The sequence below is a fragment of the Tinamus guttatus genome, unplaced genomic scaffold (genome assembly GCF_059628265.1).
Source record: "Tinamus guttatus ecotype Peru unplaced genomic scaffold, ASM5962826v1 Tinamus_guttatus_pri_ptg000330l, whole genome shotgun sequence".
NCBI classification, from domain to species: Eukaryota; Metazoa; Chordata; class Aves; order Tinamiformes; family Tinamidae; genus Tinamus; species Tinamus guttatus.
This window is the reverse complement of record NW_028288864.1, coordinates 2,190,626-2,205,153: the sequence shown is the minus strand read 5'-3', so window position 1 is coordinate 2,205,153 and position 14,528 is coordinate 2,190,626. Positions and strand designations below refer to the sequence as shown.

At 52.5% G+C, this 14,528-nt stretch overlaps 1 protein-coding gene across 2 annotated transcripts in view; it reads left to right on the top strand.

The window, feature by feature from the left end:
* ADAP1 (ArfGAP with dual PH domains 1) overlaps positions 1-14,132 on the top strand; it is a 54,835-nt gene extending 40,703 nt beyond the window's left edge. The window contains exons 5-12 of one of the 2 annotated variants that reach the window (XM_088529451.1): positions 4,174-4,286; positions 7,201-7,347; positions 10,722-10,805; positions 12,312-12,374; positions 13,188-13,259; positions 13,349-13,402; positions 13,477-13,577; positions 13,918-14,132. In XM_088529451.1, coding sequence (XP_088385577.1) covers positions 4,174-4,286; positions 7,201-7,347; positions 10,722-10,805; positions 12,312-12,374; positions 13,188-13,259; positions 13,349-13,402; positions 13,477-13,577; positions 13,918-13,939 — 656 coding nt within the window. In that variant the 3' untranslated portion in view covers positions 13,940-14,132. Of the gene's footprint in view, positions 1-4,173; positions 4,287-7,200; positions 7,348-10,721; positions 10,806-12,311; positions 12,375-13,187; positions 13,260-13,348; positions 13,578-13,917 lie in introns of both variants that reach the window. The other variant, XM_088529450.1, reaches the window with a different exon arrangement.
* Positions 14,133-14,528: the final 396 nt, after the last annotated feature.

Genomic DNA, 14,528 nt, shown 5'->3' with positions numbered 1-14,528 from the left:
GCAGATGCAGTTTAATCCCAGGTTTATAATGCTTTCCTACACATGAGAGAAAGAAAAGTCCATGCATAAATGTTCTTTCAAGCCACTGAATCTGGTTGTCCCTCTCTCACAACTTTTTTTTTCTCCAAGAACAAAAGCTTGAAACAAAATACTTGTCCTTCTTGTGTTCCAAATTCCCAGAAAAAGAAAAAGGGAAGGCATCATTAACTGAACACCATAGTGGCTTTCTGAGGTGGGGAGGTAGCAATGCCCAAGGTTTTAGAGAGGGAATCTGAGCAAAGCTCTGGGGAAGTCGGATGGGAAGGTGTCTGCGCTGGCCCGACCGTCCTTGACGGGGCTTCCTCGTGGCTCCTGCACGGTGGGACGGCCGGCGCGGAGGGGAGCTCCCCTTGGCTGCTGCTGTTCGTAGGCATTTGGCTTGGAGAAGTCGGGCACAATGGAGGAAAAGCCCTTTATTCCTTCAAAAATCCCTACCTGGGGTTCAGACATAACAATCCTGAGCTAACCCAGGGCTCTCTCGCAGCTTCTTTTTGGTGAAGCAGTTTAGTGACCCAGTTTTCTTTCCCCAGTAGAATTTTATCTGCTATTTGACCTTGGAAACTAAGTAATGGCTCAAAAATACCCATTCTGGCTGGATGGTTTCAGGTGATGCTACATGCCTTTTATTGGCCAACTTCGTCACAACTATGCAGTGTTTTTTTATATATATATAAATGTCACAGGTTTGTGCCAGAGCTACCCACAAGAGCAAGCGATCAATTTTTCTCCTTAGCAGACAGCTTAAGGGCTGAAGAAAACTCAGTGCCTGCAGAGCCATTGCCTTAACCCAGGAGCAATTCCTTTAAGGAGAGCCCGTGGGCCGGGACCCGCAGCTCTGCATCGGAGGGTGCTCGTGGTCAAGCCCTGCACCTGGGGACAGGTGGGCAGGACTGAGCTGGGGACCGTGAAGCAGAGCAGCCGTCGTCAAGGCAAGGTCAGAATTTGTCCAAATGTCTCTGAATACAAAGCTAAGGCAGCGCAGCCCACAGGGATGAGGAGAGCTGGTTTAGGTAGACACTGGGGATCATCTCTGCAACTCTTCTCTAGCTATTTTCAAGTTTTTTAGGTCCAGACGTTGAGGACGTGTCTTGCCGACAAGCTCTTTGCCTGGGGAGCCTGGGTGAGTTCACGTTCAGTTCAAGTCCAATCCATCACGGTTAGGGCCAGCAGTGTTGACAGGAGTGCAGACAGCAGACTTGGGCAGAGCAGAGCAGCTCCTGAGTACACAGCCCTGAAGGAAGGAAGGAAGAAAAGAAGCAAGCAAAGGTTCATGAAGATCCATAGCCAAGTAGGGCAAAATTAGCAGCTGGCTTCGTCAGAGCAGCCAGGAGCTCTTTTGCAGAGATGTTCTGGAGAGAGCTGGTGTGTGAACTAAGGAAAGGGATAGCACTTAGGGTTTTCTCCTCTGTTTCTCCTGGGGAATGGAATTCACATCCTGTGTTTTGCCACAAGGAGTTGGAGAGAGGAGGTGAAAATGATAAAAATGTCCCTATATGGGAGGGCAGGGAAGCTGAGGTTTGCAATCTGACTTTGACACTGGTGCATGGTTTTGTCCTGGGCAGGTCACCAGCCTCCCTGAGCTTCGTGTGAAACCCACCTGCCAGTGGGAGAAGCTAGGTGAAATTTGCAAATTTGACATTATTCAAGATCTTGTTTGGGAAAATGCGGAATGGTTTCACTCTTTAACCCTTAATATTAAGAAAAATCACCAAAGAGGGAGTGGAGAAGGGGGCAAATTAATATCAAGTGACTGAAGCATCCACCTGGTAGACCTGATGCCAGTGAGATGTCTGTGATGAAACACTCGAGACCCACGAGTGAATGAGACCAACAGCCCGAGCGGGTGGTGCTGAGCCCCTGCGGGGACACTCACTGCCCAACTGGATGGGCCCTAGGTGGGGATTTTGGAAGGAAAACCACGGGCTTTCCCTCCATTTCACCTCACATTTGGAGCTGTCGCTGTCCTACGTGCGGGTCTCTTACTCGGCTCCAAGCCCAGCCTGGCCCGGTCTCCCGGCGGTGCTGGAGTCTCCGCACGCGGCTGCCGACAGCTCCGAAGCCGCCTCTCCGGCGTGCCGCAGCGAATGGAAGGGGCTGCTGGAGCGCTCTGCTCCGCGGGGCTGCGCGCTGGGGACTGGCGCCCTGCAGGAATCACCCCTGCTTTCTGCACCGCACAGCGCGGCTTTGGGCATGAGCTGCTTCACGTTCTGCCCCTCGGCAGAGCGGCCCTCGGGAGCCAGGAAGCGGCTGCCTCATGTTAAGCAAAACTCGTGTTTCGTAAACGTCTGGGCCAGGCATCGCGTCCGGCCCGCAGGTCTGCGGCCACAAGGAGAGGGGTGCGGATCTCCCAGGGCTTCACATCCCCAGAAAGAGCATTAATTCACACCGTGGAGGTGATGATGGTCCTGGGGCATCACTTGGTGCCTTTTGGGCTCCCTTGTGAAATGCTGCTGCCCCTTGGTTTGGGTTAGTGGCTTTCCTGGCTGCTCGAATGGCTGCTTCCCCTTGCTTGAATTTTGGAGTGGGGTAATTTGGATAATTCTTGCTGTGGACTCCTCTTCCTAATATTACAAGTGTCTCCTGCAAGTGAGTTGTGTCTTCTCAGCAGAAAGAAAACTATATAACAAACCTGTAGCTTGGGTTTGTATGGACTTGAATTCATCATTCAGTTGACTGGATCGGTAAGTTCTGCTCTAAGTTCTGGTGAAGTCTCCCTGAAGCCGGTGGGAGCGGAGCACCCCGAGCTGACGTTTGTGGTGGCGTTTGCAGGGTTATGGGGCAGGAGGGAGCAGAGCGGGGCGGCCCCACGTTTATAACAAAGCTCTGCTGCAACACAGGGCCCACGCAGAAGAAAACAGCAAGGGAGAAGCTGCCAGCAGCTTCAAGCCCTCCCGCCGCTCACATCTGCAGCATGTTAAGAGCAGCGCTGCCTTCCAGCAGCCTCGTGTGCGCCTTGGATGTACGATGTCCTCCAGTCAGCAGCCACCATTAGCAACAGCCTTTAGCAGGGTGTTTATTTATGCCAGACACTAGCAGCTTTGTCTAATGGCCAGGAAAGGCCTCTTGGGGGATCTGCAGAAAACGTTGGGCTTCCTCACCATAGGCAGAAGCAGCAGGTATTTTGTCAATCAGCAAAGACACGTTTAGCTAGATGGGCACCTTTGGTTTCGTTAGCAGTTGCAGCAGTTGTCTGTGTCACTCCTTTCTGTCTTTTCTAATTTTTAAATGCATGTGCGTTTGTGCTTTTTATTATTTTATTTTTATATTTGGCTTTAGGTTTTTGTCACATGGAAATATTTTATGCAGCCCGTACCAACAGAGTCAGTGTTGAGGGGGTTTTGCACATCTCTTTTTCTTTTTTTCTTTTTTTTTTTTCCTGTGGTTTAAATAAATCCTGCATGAGGATGGACAACTGTCTGGAAAATGGGTTGAACAAGGAATTTCTGTACCTCCTTGGTGCATCCTGCACGTGCACACAGAGGTGCTGATTCCAGAGCCGCTTTTGGTGTTAAGAAGGGTTTAGTTACTTAGCTGCAAGACATTATAAAACTTTCAAATCCTAGTTCTCAGAACCAATAACAAAAGCCTAAAACGAGTGAAACTGAGAGAAAGGCTACGCTTTTTCAGTGGGGTTTATATATAATTATGTTTTAAATAGATGGAAGAAAGTGGAAGTGCTGTGCTGTGTTAATCACTGTGTTAATCGCAAAGCTTGTAGTGGAGAGTTCCTGGGATGTCTTTATTTTTGGAGCATATTAAAACAGGGATGTCAGTTAAGCTTGTTGCAAGATACTTTGTGCGTTCTGCCTGTTGCGTGTTGTAGATGCCGGCAGTAACAAGTTGTAACTGAGTTTCTTCTTTGAAGGGTTCACATCTTAGAGCTTAGGTTCTTTCCTTTTCCTTCTCTTCCTCTGGCTGTTTTGACTTTTAAGGAAGGCACGCTTACTCTAAATAGCATTCCTCAGGAGCAGCCAGTCCCTCTGCAGCACCGATATCCAGGGAAATGGAGCGGGTCCTTGGGATGGCTCCAATGGGAGCTCTGAGCTGGACTCAGCCCATTCCCCAGCCAAAGGACACTGAAGGCAGCTCTGTGATATTTTATTCCTGATTCTCAGCAATTCCTTTCTGCTGCAGGATACCGAGAAGGATTTCTGTGGAAGAGAGGACGTGACAACGGACAGTTCTTGAGCCGAAAATTCGTGTTATCGGAGAGGGAAGGTGCCCTGAAGTACTTCAACAAAAACGACGTGAGTTCCTGGGGTTGCTGTATGGGTTCAGGGGATCACACCTGAATGGGCATTTTTGAACAGACCATTCCAGGCCACCATTATACAGAGTCACAGAGATTTCCTAATGGCCAGGTCGCTGCTTGCTCTAGGGTGAGGGGCCAGTCTCTTTAATAGGATGTGGCCCTGCAGCTGCTCTTGCTCTGCAATCGTGGTGAGACACCCTCAGTGACCACTTTACACATTCCTGCTCTGTTACCTTTTAAAGTGAAAAAGGCAGTTTTTTTAAAACATTGGTGAAGGGGTTTTTCCCAGCGCTGGCTCTGAGTTCTTCCATTCCAGGGTCAGCTATGGAAGCATTTTGCCTTTTTCCCAGAGCAGATTTCATCTATTGTAAGTGAGATATGAAAATTGCACTTGCCCTTTTTCTGACAAGCTTTTTCTTAAGGTAGAAAGTTGATCAACCCCAGCCTTGCTGGCTCCCCAGGCCTGTGTGGGGTGGTAGAAGTGCAGCTCTGCACGGTGTAGGTACACTGGACTGTTGGCCCTCTTGGTTTGTGGTGTCAGCAGTGGGGTGTGGAGGCCCTGCTGGGACAGAAGGTGAGTCAGGATGGACCATCAGTACCAGGACTGTTGTCTGTCCTCCCTCCCTCCATCCACTGTCTTCTGCTAAATCTCTTGTGCCATTTTCCAGATTTGACACCATTTTGTGCAAGGGCCATGTTAGGGGTAGAAGCTTCCTGTGACAAGCCACAGGCTCCAATAAAACAGTGGCAGTGGCCCAGACCAAACCACCCGCAAGTGTTCTAAAGTACTTTGCACAATCATTGCGTTGTTTCGGGGAGTCTTTGGCCACACCAGGCGGGAAATATCCACCACACTTCTGCAGTCCCAGCCACCAGCCTAAACGGACAGCACTGTCATCCTGTCCCGTTTCGTGTGTGTGGTGCCGTTGTGTGTTGTGGGCAGGAGAGACAGTCATTACCGAGGGAGAAGTGAAAGTCCCAGCAGCCCTGATCCAGTTGCTATTAACTGCTTGAGCAGTTTGAAGCTGCTCTACCTTGTTGTCAGCCAGAGCCGCAATGGGAACTGCACTGTCCGGACACATCCTCTTTTCTGGGATTTCCCCACCCTGGTCACCCACGGCAGCTTTCATCCCACGTCAAGTCCCCAGGTTCCTGAAGTTGCTCTTGCATCTTCTCTAGGGCAGGGACTTCTGCTGGGCGCTCGGTGCCGCAGTCTGTCCGTGTGACCATCTTTGCTGCAAGACCTCGGGCCATGGTGCGGGTCAGGCTCATGGCAGTGACAGTGAGAGGTGTTTGTGTAGCACCCCAATCACAGCAAAAGCTCGAGAACAGTCACCCAGAAAGACAGCTGCTGTCGCTGCCTTGCCTTGCGGGATGCAGGGGCCATCGTGGGACTGTGCCACGGGGGATCCATCCGTGGGGGGCCCTGGTCCCCTCTGCCACCAGCCTTCCCCAGCGGTGCAGGAGCTCGTGCAGCGGCACAAGTGGTTCTAGTTAGGAGTCATCTTCTGCTTCTTGGTGCTCGTGGTCGTGTTTCTTGATGCTGCAGGTGCCACGTCAGGCTGCGGGTAACGCAGCTTTCCAGCTGCAGCCTTGACTGCGATAACCAGCCCTGCTGGGACAACTGCCCGCTCGGAGCGGCTCCCTGCGCTGGTCCTGGCCTCCTCCAGCCAAGAAGGACCAACTGCCCAAGCACCCAAGGAGCAGAGCTTCGAACCTAGTCAGATCCCAAAACCATAAAGCTGGTTAAGTCCCTTTAAAAAGATCCATAAGGTTGTGTCTCTATTAAAGTAGAATAAAGAGTTATAAACATGTCCAGATGCCACCTGGCTTGCAGGAAGTTAGAGCCTTTCCCACTCATACCTCAAGTGCTGCTGTCTGGGGACTGCTGCCTTCGTGTCCGGGTTGATTCATGGCCTCTCAGCGGGCAGGAATTGGTTTTCAGGGATGGCTTCATCTCCTTAATTTCAGGAATAAATCAGGAGGCTCAGGGTGGCCTAAAACTGGTGTTGTCAAGAGCATAATCTTTATTGCTCGAGACGTTTTACTCACGTTTGGCACTTCACTTCTCTGTGCAGTCTTAGAAGGGTACTAAATTTTTAGACGTATTTTGTAGGGAGGCAAAGTGCACTGCAGAAGTTTGAGAGCTGCAGGTGGGACTGGTGCTCTCAAGGGCTCGATCCAGACTCACGGATGGGCTCAGCCTCCCTGCAGGGTGCATGTGGTTTCTCTCTCAGGAGAGTACCCAGCCTGGATGCAAACTGCAGAGCCAGGTCCGAGGCCAATAGCTGGTGTGAGAGGATGGGGCTGGCGTGGAAATGGGCATGGGGTGTCCAGCCTAACACCCAGAATGGCAGCAAAATGTTTGGCCCTTCTAAGACAAGGACAAAATGACAGCGGGTGCTTGAGATGCAGAGTGTCCTGGCCTGTTAGTTAGAAATCTGCTATCTTTTTGTCTGGCTGAGCATTTTTAGTTCTCCTTTAATGGGGGTCATCCAGGTGTAAATATTGCCATTTAGCATGAGACAAAAAGGCTGGAGGAGATGTAGGAGTTGGGAGACAATTGAAAAGAGGAGGCTTGCGGAAATAACTGTGTGTACAGCACAAAATGCTGCCTTTAAGAACACGTCCATCCATCCTGCTTCTAGGCTGGAATTGTTCTCCCTTTTCTGAACATTATATCAACTCTGCTGAATTTCCAAAATGGAAAAAGTGTTTCCTAGGCTGTCAGAAACCAGTTGTCATTGGCTCTGAAAAAATCTGTTATGCTAACATCAGGCAGGTTAGGGGGCTGGTCATTTTTTAACTAATGGCCTCAATCTTTTTTTTTCCTTTTTTTGCCAGAGTGAACTGCTTACTTGTTTGAAAGCTGATTTTCAGGTGTTTGCTCACTGAACTGTGTTTTCCAGGCAAAAGAACCCAAAGCGATTATGAAGATTGAACACTTAAATGCGACTTTCCAGCCTGCAAAAATAGGGAACCCGCATGGACTGCAGATCACTTACTTGAAAGACAACAGCACAAGGAACATCTTTGTCTATCATGAAGATGGCAAGGTGAGAGTGTGGAGGTAATGAGGAGGGTTTGGGTGAGGTCCTGCGGGATTGATGCTCCGCAGAGCCCCTGGCCACGTCGCACCAAACTTTGCTCCAGCCGCGCAGGGCTGCACAACCAGCTTCACCCATAGCTGTCATGCCCTGGCCTCTGGGCTTCCAAGCACAAAGGCTGCAGACTTGGTCTTCAAAATAATAGGAAGCAAGTGGAAAGGAAGAGAAACAACTTTCTGGGAGGGTTTGAGCAGAGCAGGGGATTTGGTTCTGTTCGGAAACCTGGCCAAGGTGGAGCTGGGTCGTGGGTGCTGCTTGGCAGCAGACAGCAGGAGGCAGGGATTTGAGTGGCTTTTGGCACTGCCCCTTTGGAAGGAGGGGCAGGTGCTCCCTTCTTCTCCCCCTGGAAAAGGAATTGCTGTTTCTCCGCTCGCTGCAAGACTTAGGGGAAAGAGGCTTTTCTGAGACAAGCCCCTCTGCATCCAGCAGAGACAGGGTGAACGGAGGAAGGAGAGCTGAGCAGGTTTGATCTAAGGGCTTGCAAACGGGGAACAACTTGGATTGAAAGAGAAGTGAGGGATTGGCTGTTTCTGTGCTCATCTTGTGCTTTCCAAAAGGCAAATATACATGTTTGTACTGACCTACATCACCTGGCTTTATTCCCATCTTGGATTTGCTCTCCCTCCCTGCTCTCTGAGCGAGGAGGTGTGCAGGTCCCGTGGAGCAGGCAGCCCCCGTTGCCAGGTGCTGGTGTAACACAGCAATAGCTCGATTTGCCATCAGCTCCCTCCTTGGACACAATTTAAATTAAAGAGGAGGAGGAGGCGCTGGTTCCCGTGCAGGACACGTCCCTCTGAGAAGCCGCCCGGCCCAGAAGAGAGACGTCCTTGGCCCCGGTGCCGAGAGGTGCGTGCAGGAAGGCCGGGCCAGCAGTGGGATCAGCAGTTCGCTGTCATTTACGTTTGGATTTAGGACAATGACCTCTCTGCCAGCAGCCCCTGTGGTCTGCGAAGTCCAGCCCAGGGAGGACTCGCTGGTCTGAACTCCCGCTCAAACCCCGCGGGCCCCAGCGGAGTTGCTCTGGCCTCGTGTTGGCAGCAGCGGCAGGAAGACCCCTGTTGCCACCAGGAACCTGTGAGTGGAGCCATAACCCTCGCTGAAACGGCCATGGGGCCGTGGCCAAGCGTGGGGCAGGGAGGTTCCCGCAGCCGGGGGGAGCTGGGGGCTGTGTGTCACCAAAAGCCTTTGGAGACGGAGTTCCTGCACCTGCCCCCAGGTCTCCATCTAGACACTGGGAGATGGTGATGCACAATCACGACCCTTTTTACATTGAAAATGGCTATAGAAATTACCCCAAATGCAGAAGTAACGGAGTTGAGCTGTTTGCAAGATGACCAGAGCATGGCTGGGAGGCGAGGAGAGCCGTGAGGCTGGAAAGGGATGTGTCCTAGGGGCTGTGCGGCCAAACCGCCTGGATGCGTGAACGGGCTGCGGGATGTGCAGTCGGGAAGCCCTCGCAGCCACCGCGCCGAGATCCTGTCCGAGGCTGAAGCTCCCTCTACAGGACTCCGGTCTCCAGCCGCCTCCGGAGCCGCGTGGAGAGCTGCAGTGGGACCCTGCCCTCCATCCCTGCCTGCGTTTCCTGCTGTCGTGGGGTCCAGGGCTGCAGCTCCCGGGATCTGGAGCAGTTGGAGGCAGCAGGTACAGCGAGAAGCTGCGTATTGGTGCAGGGTTGTTCATCTGCTCTTTGCAATGTGAGAGGCTTCCGACCAGGGCAGGGACTGGGTGGGCAGGGAGCCAGCACTTGCATTAAGAAGAGGTTGGGAGCCTAGAAGAGCCCTTGTGAAGCTGCTTCCAGTCATTCTTTCCCTCTGCTCGCTCTGAGACATTGAGCAGTGAAAGGAATCTGCTAATGAGAAGTTATCGGCCTGTCTAAAACCACTGAGCAGTTCTCTGCTGTTTAATACATCAGCTGCAGTCTCCTCACTGCAGTATGGCTCATAGTTACGCGCACAGGAAATTTGGGACATTTTTAGCAAGTGAGCCTTCTGGGAATACGTCCGCAAGCACAGGTTTGTGGAAAGAAAGTTGCAAAGTGCCCCTTCCCTTAAGCAGTGGTGTTAATTTTAGAGCCCTGTTCCTCCTGCTGCTCTCCGGGCTCTGCTCAGCTGCTCAGGTAGAGAAGCAAGTGGTGATCAAACCTCCGACACGCGGGTCAGCGTTTGCTGAAACAGGTCCTTGTTTATAGCTTTTTTCCCCCCCACAACTTGAAGTCGCAGAATCACAGAAGGGCTGAGATTGGAAGGGACCTCTAGAGATCGTCTAGTCCAACCCCCCTGCTCCAGCAGGGACACCCAGAGCACAGGGTAAGTCAGTGACCTACATTAACAAACCAAAGCAAAGCACCTGATCCTTTAATTGAGGGGTGTTTGCCCCATCGGACCATTTTTGAGGAATTTCAAATTCGACTCTGTAAAACCGAGATCTCCAATTTTATTTTCCAACCATTTTAAACCAGGTAAAAATGTGAATCTTACTGGAGCCTGACTTCTGCTTTGATATGGCCTTTCCTGTGCTGCAGCAGCCTCACCTGAAAGGGATGTGAGTGTTGATTTTAGACCAAGCCTGGCTCGCTGGAGGTGTCCCTAGTGTGAGGAGTAGGTGCTTCACGTGTGCTAAGAACAGCCCAAGGAGCAGCTGAGCATCCAGCTGCAGCTGGAACATCTTCCTGCCAAAGTATGTTGAATTTGCCCATTCCTCTTCAACGTAGCGCAGCATTTGAAAGCTCCCTGTGCAGATCACTTACTCAAAGTTAATACGACGTTTCCTAGCGAAACCCTCAAAAAGATGTTGCGCTCTGCGATTCTCACCAGAGCTGAATCAGTGGATGAGTTTCTAACAAACAAGTAAATCCCCACTATTCTGGGGGCAAAAAAAAAGTCACAGCCTAAGAAATTCTTGCCAAGAAAAGGAAGAAGTGCCAGAACATCTGCAAAATTCAGTGAGGACTTCAATATTGTTATCAGTTTTGCACAGAATGCTCTCAGATGTATGGTATAAAGCACCAGAAAGAAAGGATTGGTGCCTGTTTTAGGAAAACACTGGAATATGTTGGAAAGGCCTCAGCGTTTGAATGGGAATCAGGTGCTGAAACATCTATCTTGCCTCCTGTGCGTGGCCAGGAGCTGCTGGGTGAGTGGAGCAGGATGTGGAGCTTTCGGATGCTCTTCCCGGGCACCTTCCCCTTCCCACAACTCGTGTTGTCCAGCCGGAGCCTCCTGCGGTTTGGTTCTCCCTGGGCGAGATGAAACGCGGCGGCGTCGCCTCGTTTTGCGGGCGCCAGCTCCGCGGTCCTCACTCTGGTTTTTCTTTCCCGTTCCTAGGAGATCGTGGATTGGTTCAATGCCATTCGCGCAGCGCGGTTTCATTACTTACAAGTGGCATTCCCGGGAGCCAGCGATGCCGACGTGAGTTTTCCTTCATTATTTCCCCCCACACACACACACTCATTTTTAGCACCCATCTGACAAGCTGGAAAGCTCGCAGAGGGCTCTGCTCTTCAGCATCTGTAACTGCAGGGCTGCAGGGGCTGCGATGGGACGTGGAGCCCGCGTGCAGCAGCTGCCAGCAACGTGTGTGCTCCCCCGTGCACGGCCCTGCATGCTCAAAATAAGACACGTGCGTGTGAGCAATGGTGACAGAAGCCACCCGTGTCTGTGCAAAATTGCAATATTGCAAGTTTTGCCCTTGCCCAAGGCAAGAGCGAGGGGAGGAGGAGCAGGGTCCCACAGCCTGGCAGCCCCGTGAAGGATGCAGACCGTTTTGTGCAAGCAGGTAAACACTAGAAACCACAACAAGAGCCTCGGCAGCCCCTGTTGCAGCAGTCCCTGGCCATGCGCTCCTTCCTTGAACCATTTCCCCCCGTTTCCGTAGCCTCTAATGTTGTGAGGACGGGTTGGCTCATCTGCACAGAATCACCAGGAAAACCCACTTAAAATACCCTGTTTTGTCCAGCAGTTAATGAGAAGGTAGGTTGGTTCACCCGCTTGCGCTGGTGGGAGATGAGCTGTTGATATTTTTATCTTCCCCATCTCTTTGGTTGTTAGATGGGGGAAATAGAGCCAAGGGGCCTCCCCGCGCGCTGCCTGCCAGCCGGAGACGCGGATCCTCCGGCGTGGTACAAAGCAGCTCTGTGATTCTCCCTTGTATTCTGGGGCTTTTTTCTTCTCTGTTCAAGCACATATCTGCCTGATCAGAGCCTTCTCTTGGACAGCGATACATGTTGCAGGAGCTCGATTTCGAAAGCTGAGCCATTAAAAACTTGTTTAAGTAAAAGGCAGGCGGCCCGGGCGGGGGAGGCAGAGGAGTGTTGCAGCAGCCCCGTCAGCTCCGCTTGTCCATGAAGCTCCTCGTCTCTTTTCAAGAGACTTTCAAAGGCATCTGCAAAGATCTCACAGCTCCTGGTTCATCTTCCCTCAGCAGCGTTAAAAATATCCCAGGCACTGGTAATTATTCTCGGGAATATCTCCAGGAAGGGGGAGTTCACAGGCATCATGTGTTAATAAAGTTTCAAAGCAAAAGATGCATTGGGGCTGGTGGAAGGGGTCCTGTTTGAAGGACTGGGAGAAGAACCAGAGCCAGGACGTGGTGGGAGCAGGTCTGAAACCCTCTCGGCAGGATCCTGCAGAAAGGGCTCCATTTTTTCCAGCCCTACCTGAGGCAAATCACAGCCTCGCCAGGTGATCACAGCTCTTTCCCAGGGGATTTGGGGCAGGTTTGTCACCAGAACAGATCAGCGAAGCGGGATTTGATCCCGCAGGGCTCTTGGCTTTGCTGCCCGGCTGCTGCTGAGAAGAGCGTTTAGAGAGGGCTGCTCTGGGGCCCTTCCCATTGCTCCCACCTGCTCTTTGCTGCCTGCCCCGCAGCTCCGTCCCGCTCACTCTGTGCTCTTCTTTCCTCTGCGGTTGCTCCAGCTGGTGCCAAAGCTTTCCAGAAACTACCTGAAGGAAGGGTACATGGAGAAGACGGGGCCAAAGGTAGGACACGAGACCTTCTGCAGTCCCTGTTTCCCTGTACATGGTGCAACTCTTACGTGATTCCCATCTGTGAGTCCGGGTTCCCTGGCAGCCGCTCCGCTCCCAGCTGCTCCGTGTTACCTCCTGGCTTCCGATTCATGGAGCAGCTCCTAATAAGGGCCCAGTCTGGGGATTTTCCTTCTCTCTGTTTTTCTTTATAGCTGAAGCCATCACTTCAGACTCGAGTAAATGTTTCTACCAATGCCAGAGCCAGTGTCTAAATTGACCTCTTAGTTCTTTCCTCCTTTTAAAAGGGAAAGGGGGAAGGAAGAGAGAATGGTCATGGTTAGAAGAGGCTCATTTAGGAAGTCCTGGCCAGATACAAGTGTTTGCAATTACTCACCATGGGGTTTTTGCACCTCCACGTTTGTAAGAAAGAGGTGTTGCTGTTCTCTTGGTATTCTTTGCACACACAAAAATAAGGCAAACTCTGTATATAGAGCTCCGGAATCGAGGATGTTGCTGAGGCCAAGCTGCGGAGCAGCAGTGAGTGGGGATGAGGCACAAGCCAATATTTAGGGTGTCTAAGTGACCTTAACACATCCTGCAGACAGACCTCCCCGTTCCCCAGGGCACTGGCGGCTCCCACAGGTTTGTCCAGCCATCCCAGCCCCGCAGGGAGACCCAAAATCACCTTCAGTGACCGCCCCCAGCCCAGCAGGGTCTCCACGTGGCCCTGAAACAAGCCCAGCACCCCGGGACTCCTGCGTGGGGTCTAGAGAGAAAGGAGCCGCCGTGCTGCGGCGCGTGACGTCTCGCTTGTTGGCTCCGCAGCAAACAGAGGGATTCAAGAAGCGGTGGTTCACCATGGACGACCGGAGGCTCATGTACTTCAAAGACCCCCTGGTAAGGGAGAAGGGCCAGGGGCCGGGCAGGAGGGCGGCCCCGTGCCGAGAGCGCCCGCGCGCGCTGCCCCTCGCTGTGCTCTGCTCCAGGACGCCTTCGCCAGGGGGGAGGTCTTCATCGGGAGCAAGGAGAACAGCTACAAGGTCCTGGAAGGGCTCCCGCCGTCCACGCAGGGGAATCACTGGCAGCACGGGATAACCATCGTCACCCCCGACAGGAAATTCCTCTTTGCCTGCGAGACGGAGGACGACCAGCTGGAGTGGATCACGACCTTTCAGAAGGTGATAAGCCGGCCGATGCTGCCTCAGGAATATGCAGGTGGGTTCTCCCTGGGCCTGGAGTACAAACTCGTCCCATTTTACTTCCCATCAGAGAGCAGGATGGATGGGAAGGGGGATGGGGGTGGAAAAACTCCTCTTTCTCCCTTCAGTTCACTCTGAGTGAGGAAGTTCTTTCCCTGCCTTGGGATGAGGCCAAGCCCGTCCCTACAGATGGGTTCATATTTGGAAGAGGAGGACGGTGTCTCACAGTTGCCTCCTTAATGTGAAGCCTTCCTGCACGTGGGGTGATGTCCACAGCGCTGGGATGAGGGTGATCGATGCCAGCTGCGTTGTCGTGGTGCCTGTTCTAACTCTGCTCTTTCTGGTCTGTGTTGCAGTGGAAGCCCACTTCAAGCATAAACCTTAGAAGGGACTGGGCACACCGGAGGAACGAGCTTCTGTTTACAACACAACATGGTTTTATTTGAAATGCTAAAAAAAATTAATAATAATAATAATAACAATAATAGTCCCCTTTCCCCTCATCATTGACTTGATCGTGTTGGAAGCCAAGACAACCGCGACAGGCCAGAGAAGATGCTGATCACCCCCCTTCCTGTGCTGCGCTGTTCCCGGCGGTGCCCAGGCTCCTCCGGAGGCCTCGTTTCCACGCGCAGCCGGTTTGTGTGTCCCAGCGCTCCAGGTGCCCCCGCAGAGAGCCCGGCTCGTCGCGGCGTCGCCCCGGCCCGGCCCGCGGGCCGCGCTGCCCTCCCGCAGCGCCGCGGTGCCGCGGGGAGGACGGCTCCGAGCCCGCGCGAAGGCTCCTTGGCTGCTGCAAACCTCAAGGGTTTCCTGTGGAAAGCGGGAACTTCTGGAGGGAAGGAGAACTCGCCCTCTGTTCCGTGTGAACACCCTTTGCAGAACATTTGAGCAGCCGGTTAGTTGGATGGTGAGCGGGTTTGGTAGCCTGCTTTGCCTTCTCTGCAGTCTTCGGTTGCTTTGGGTCAGG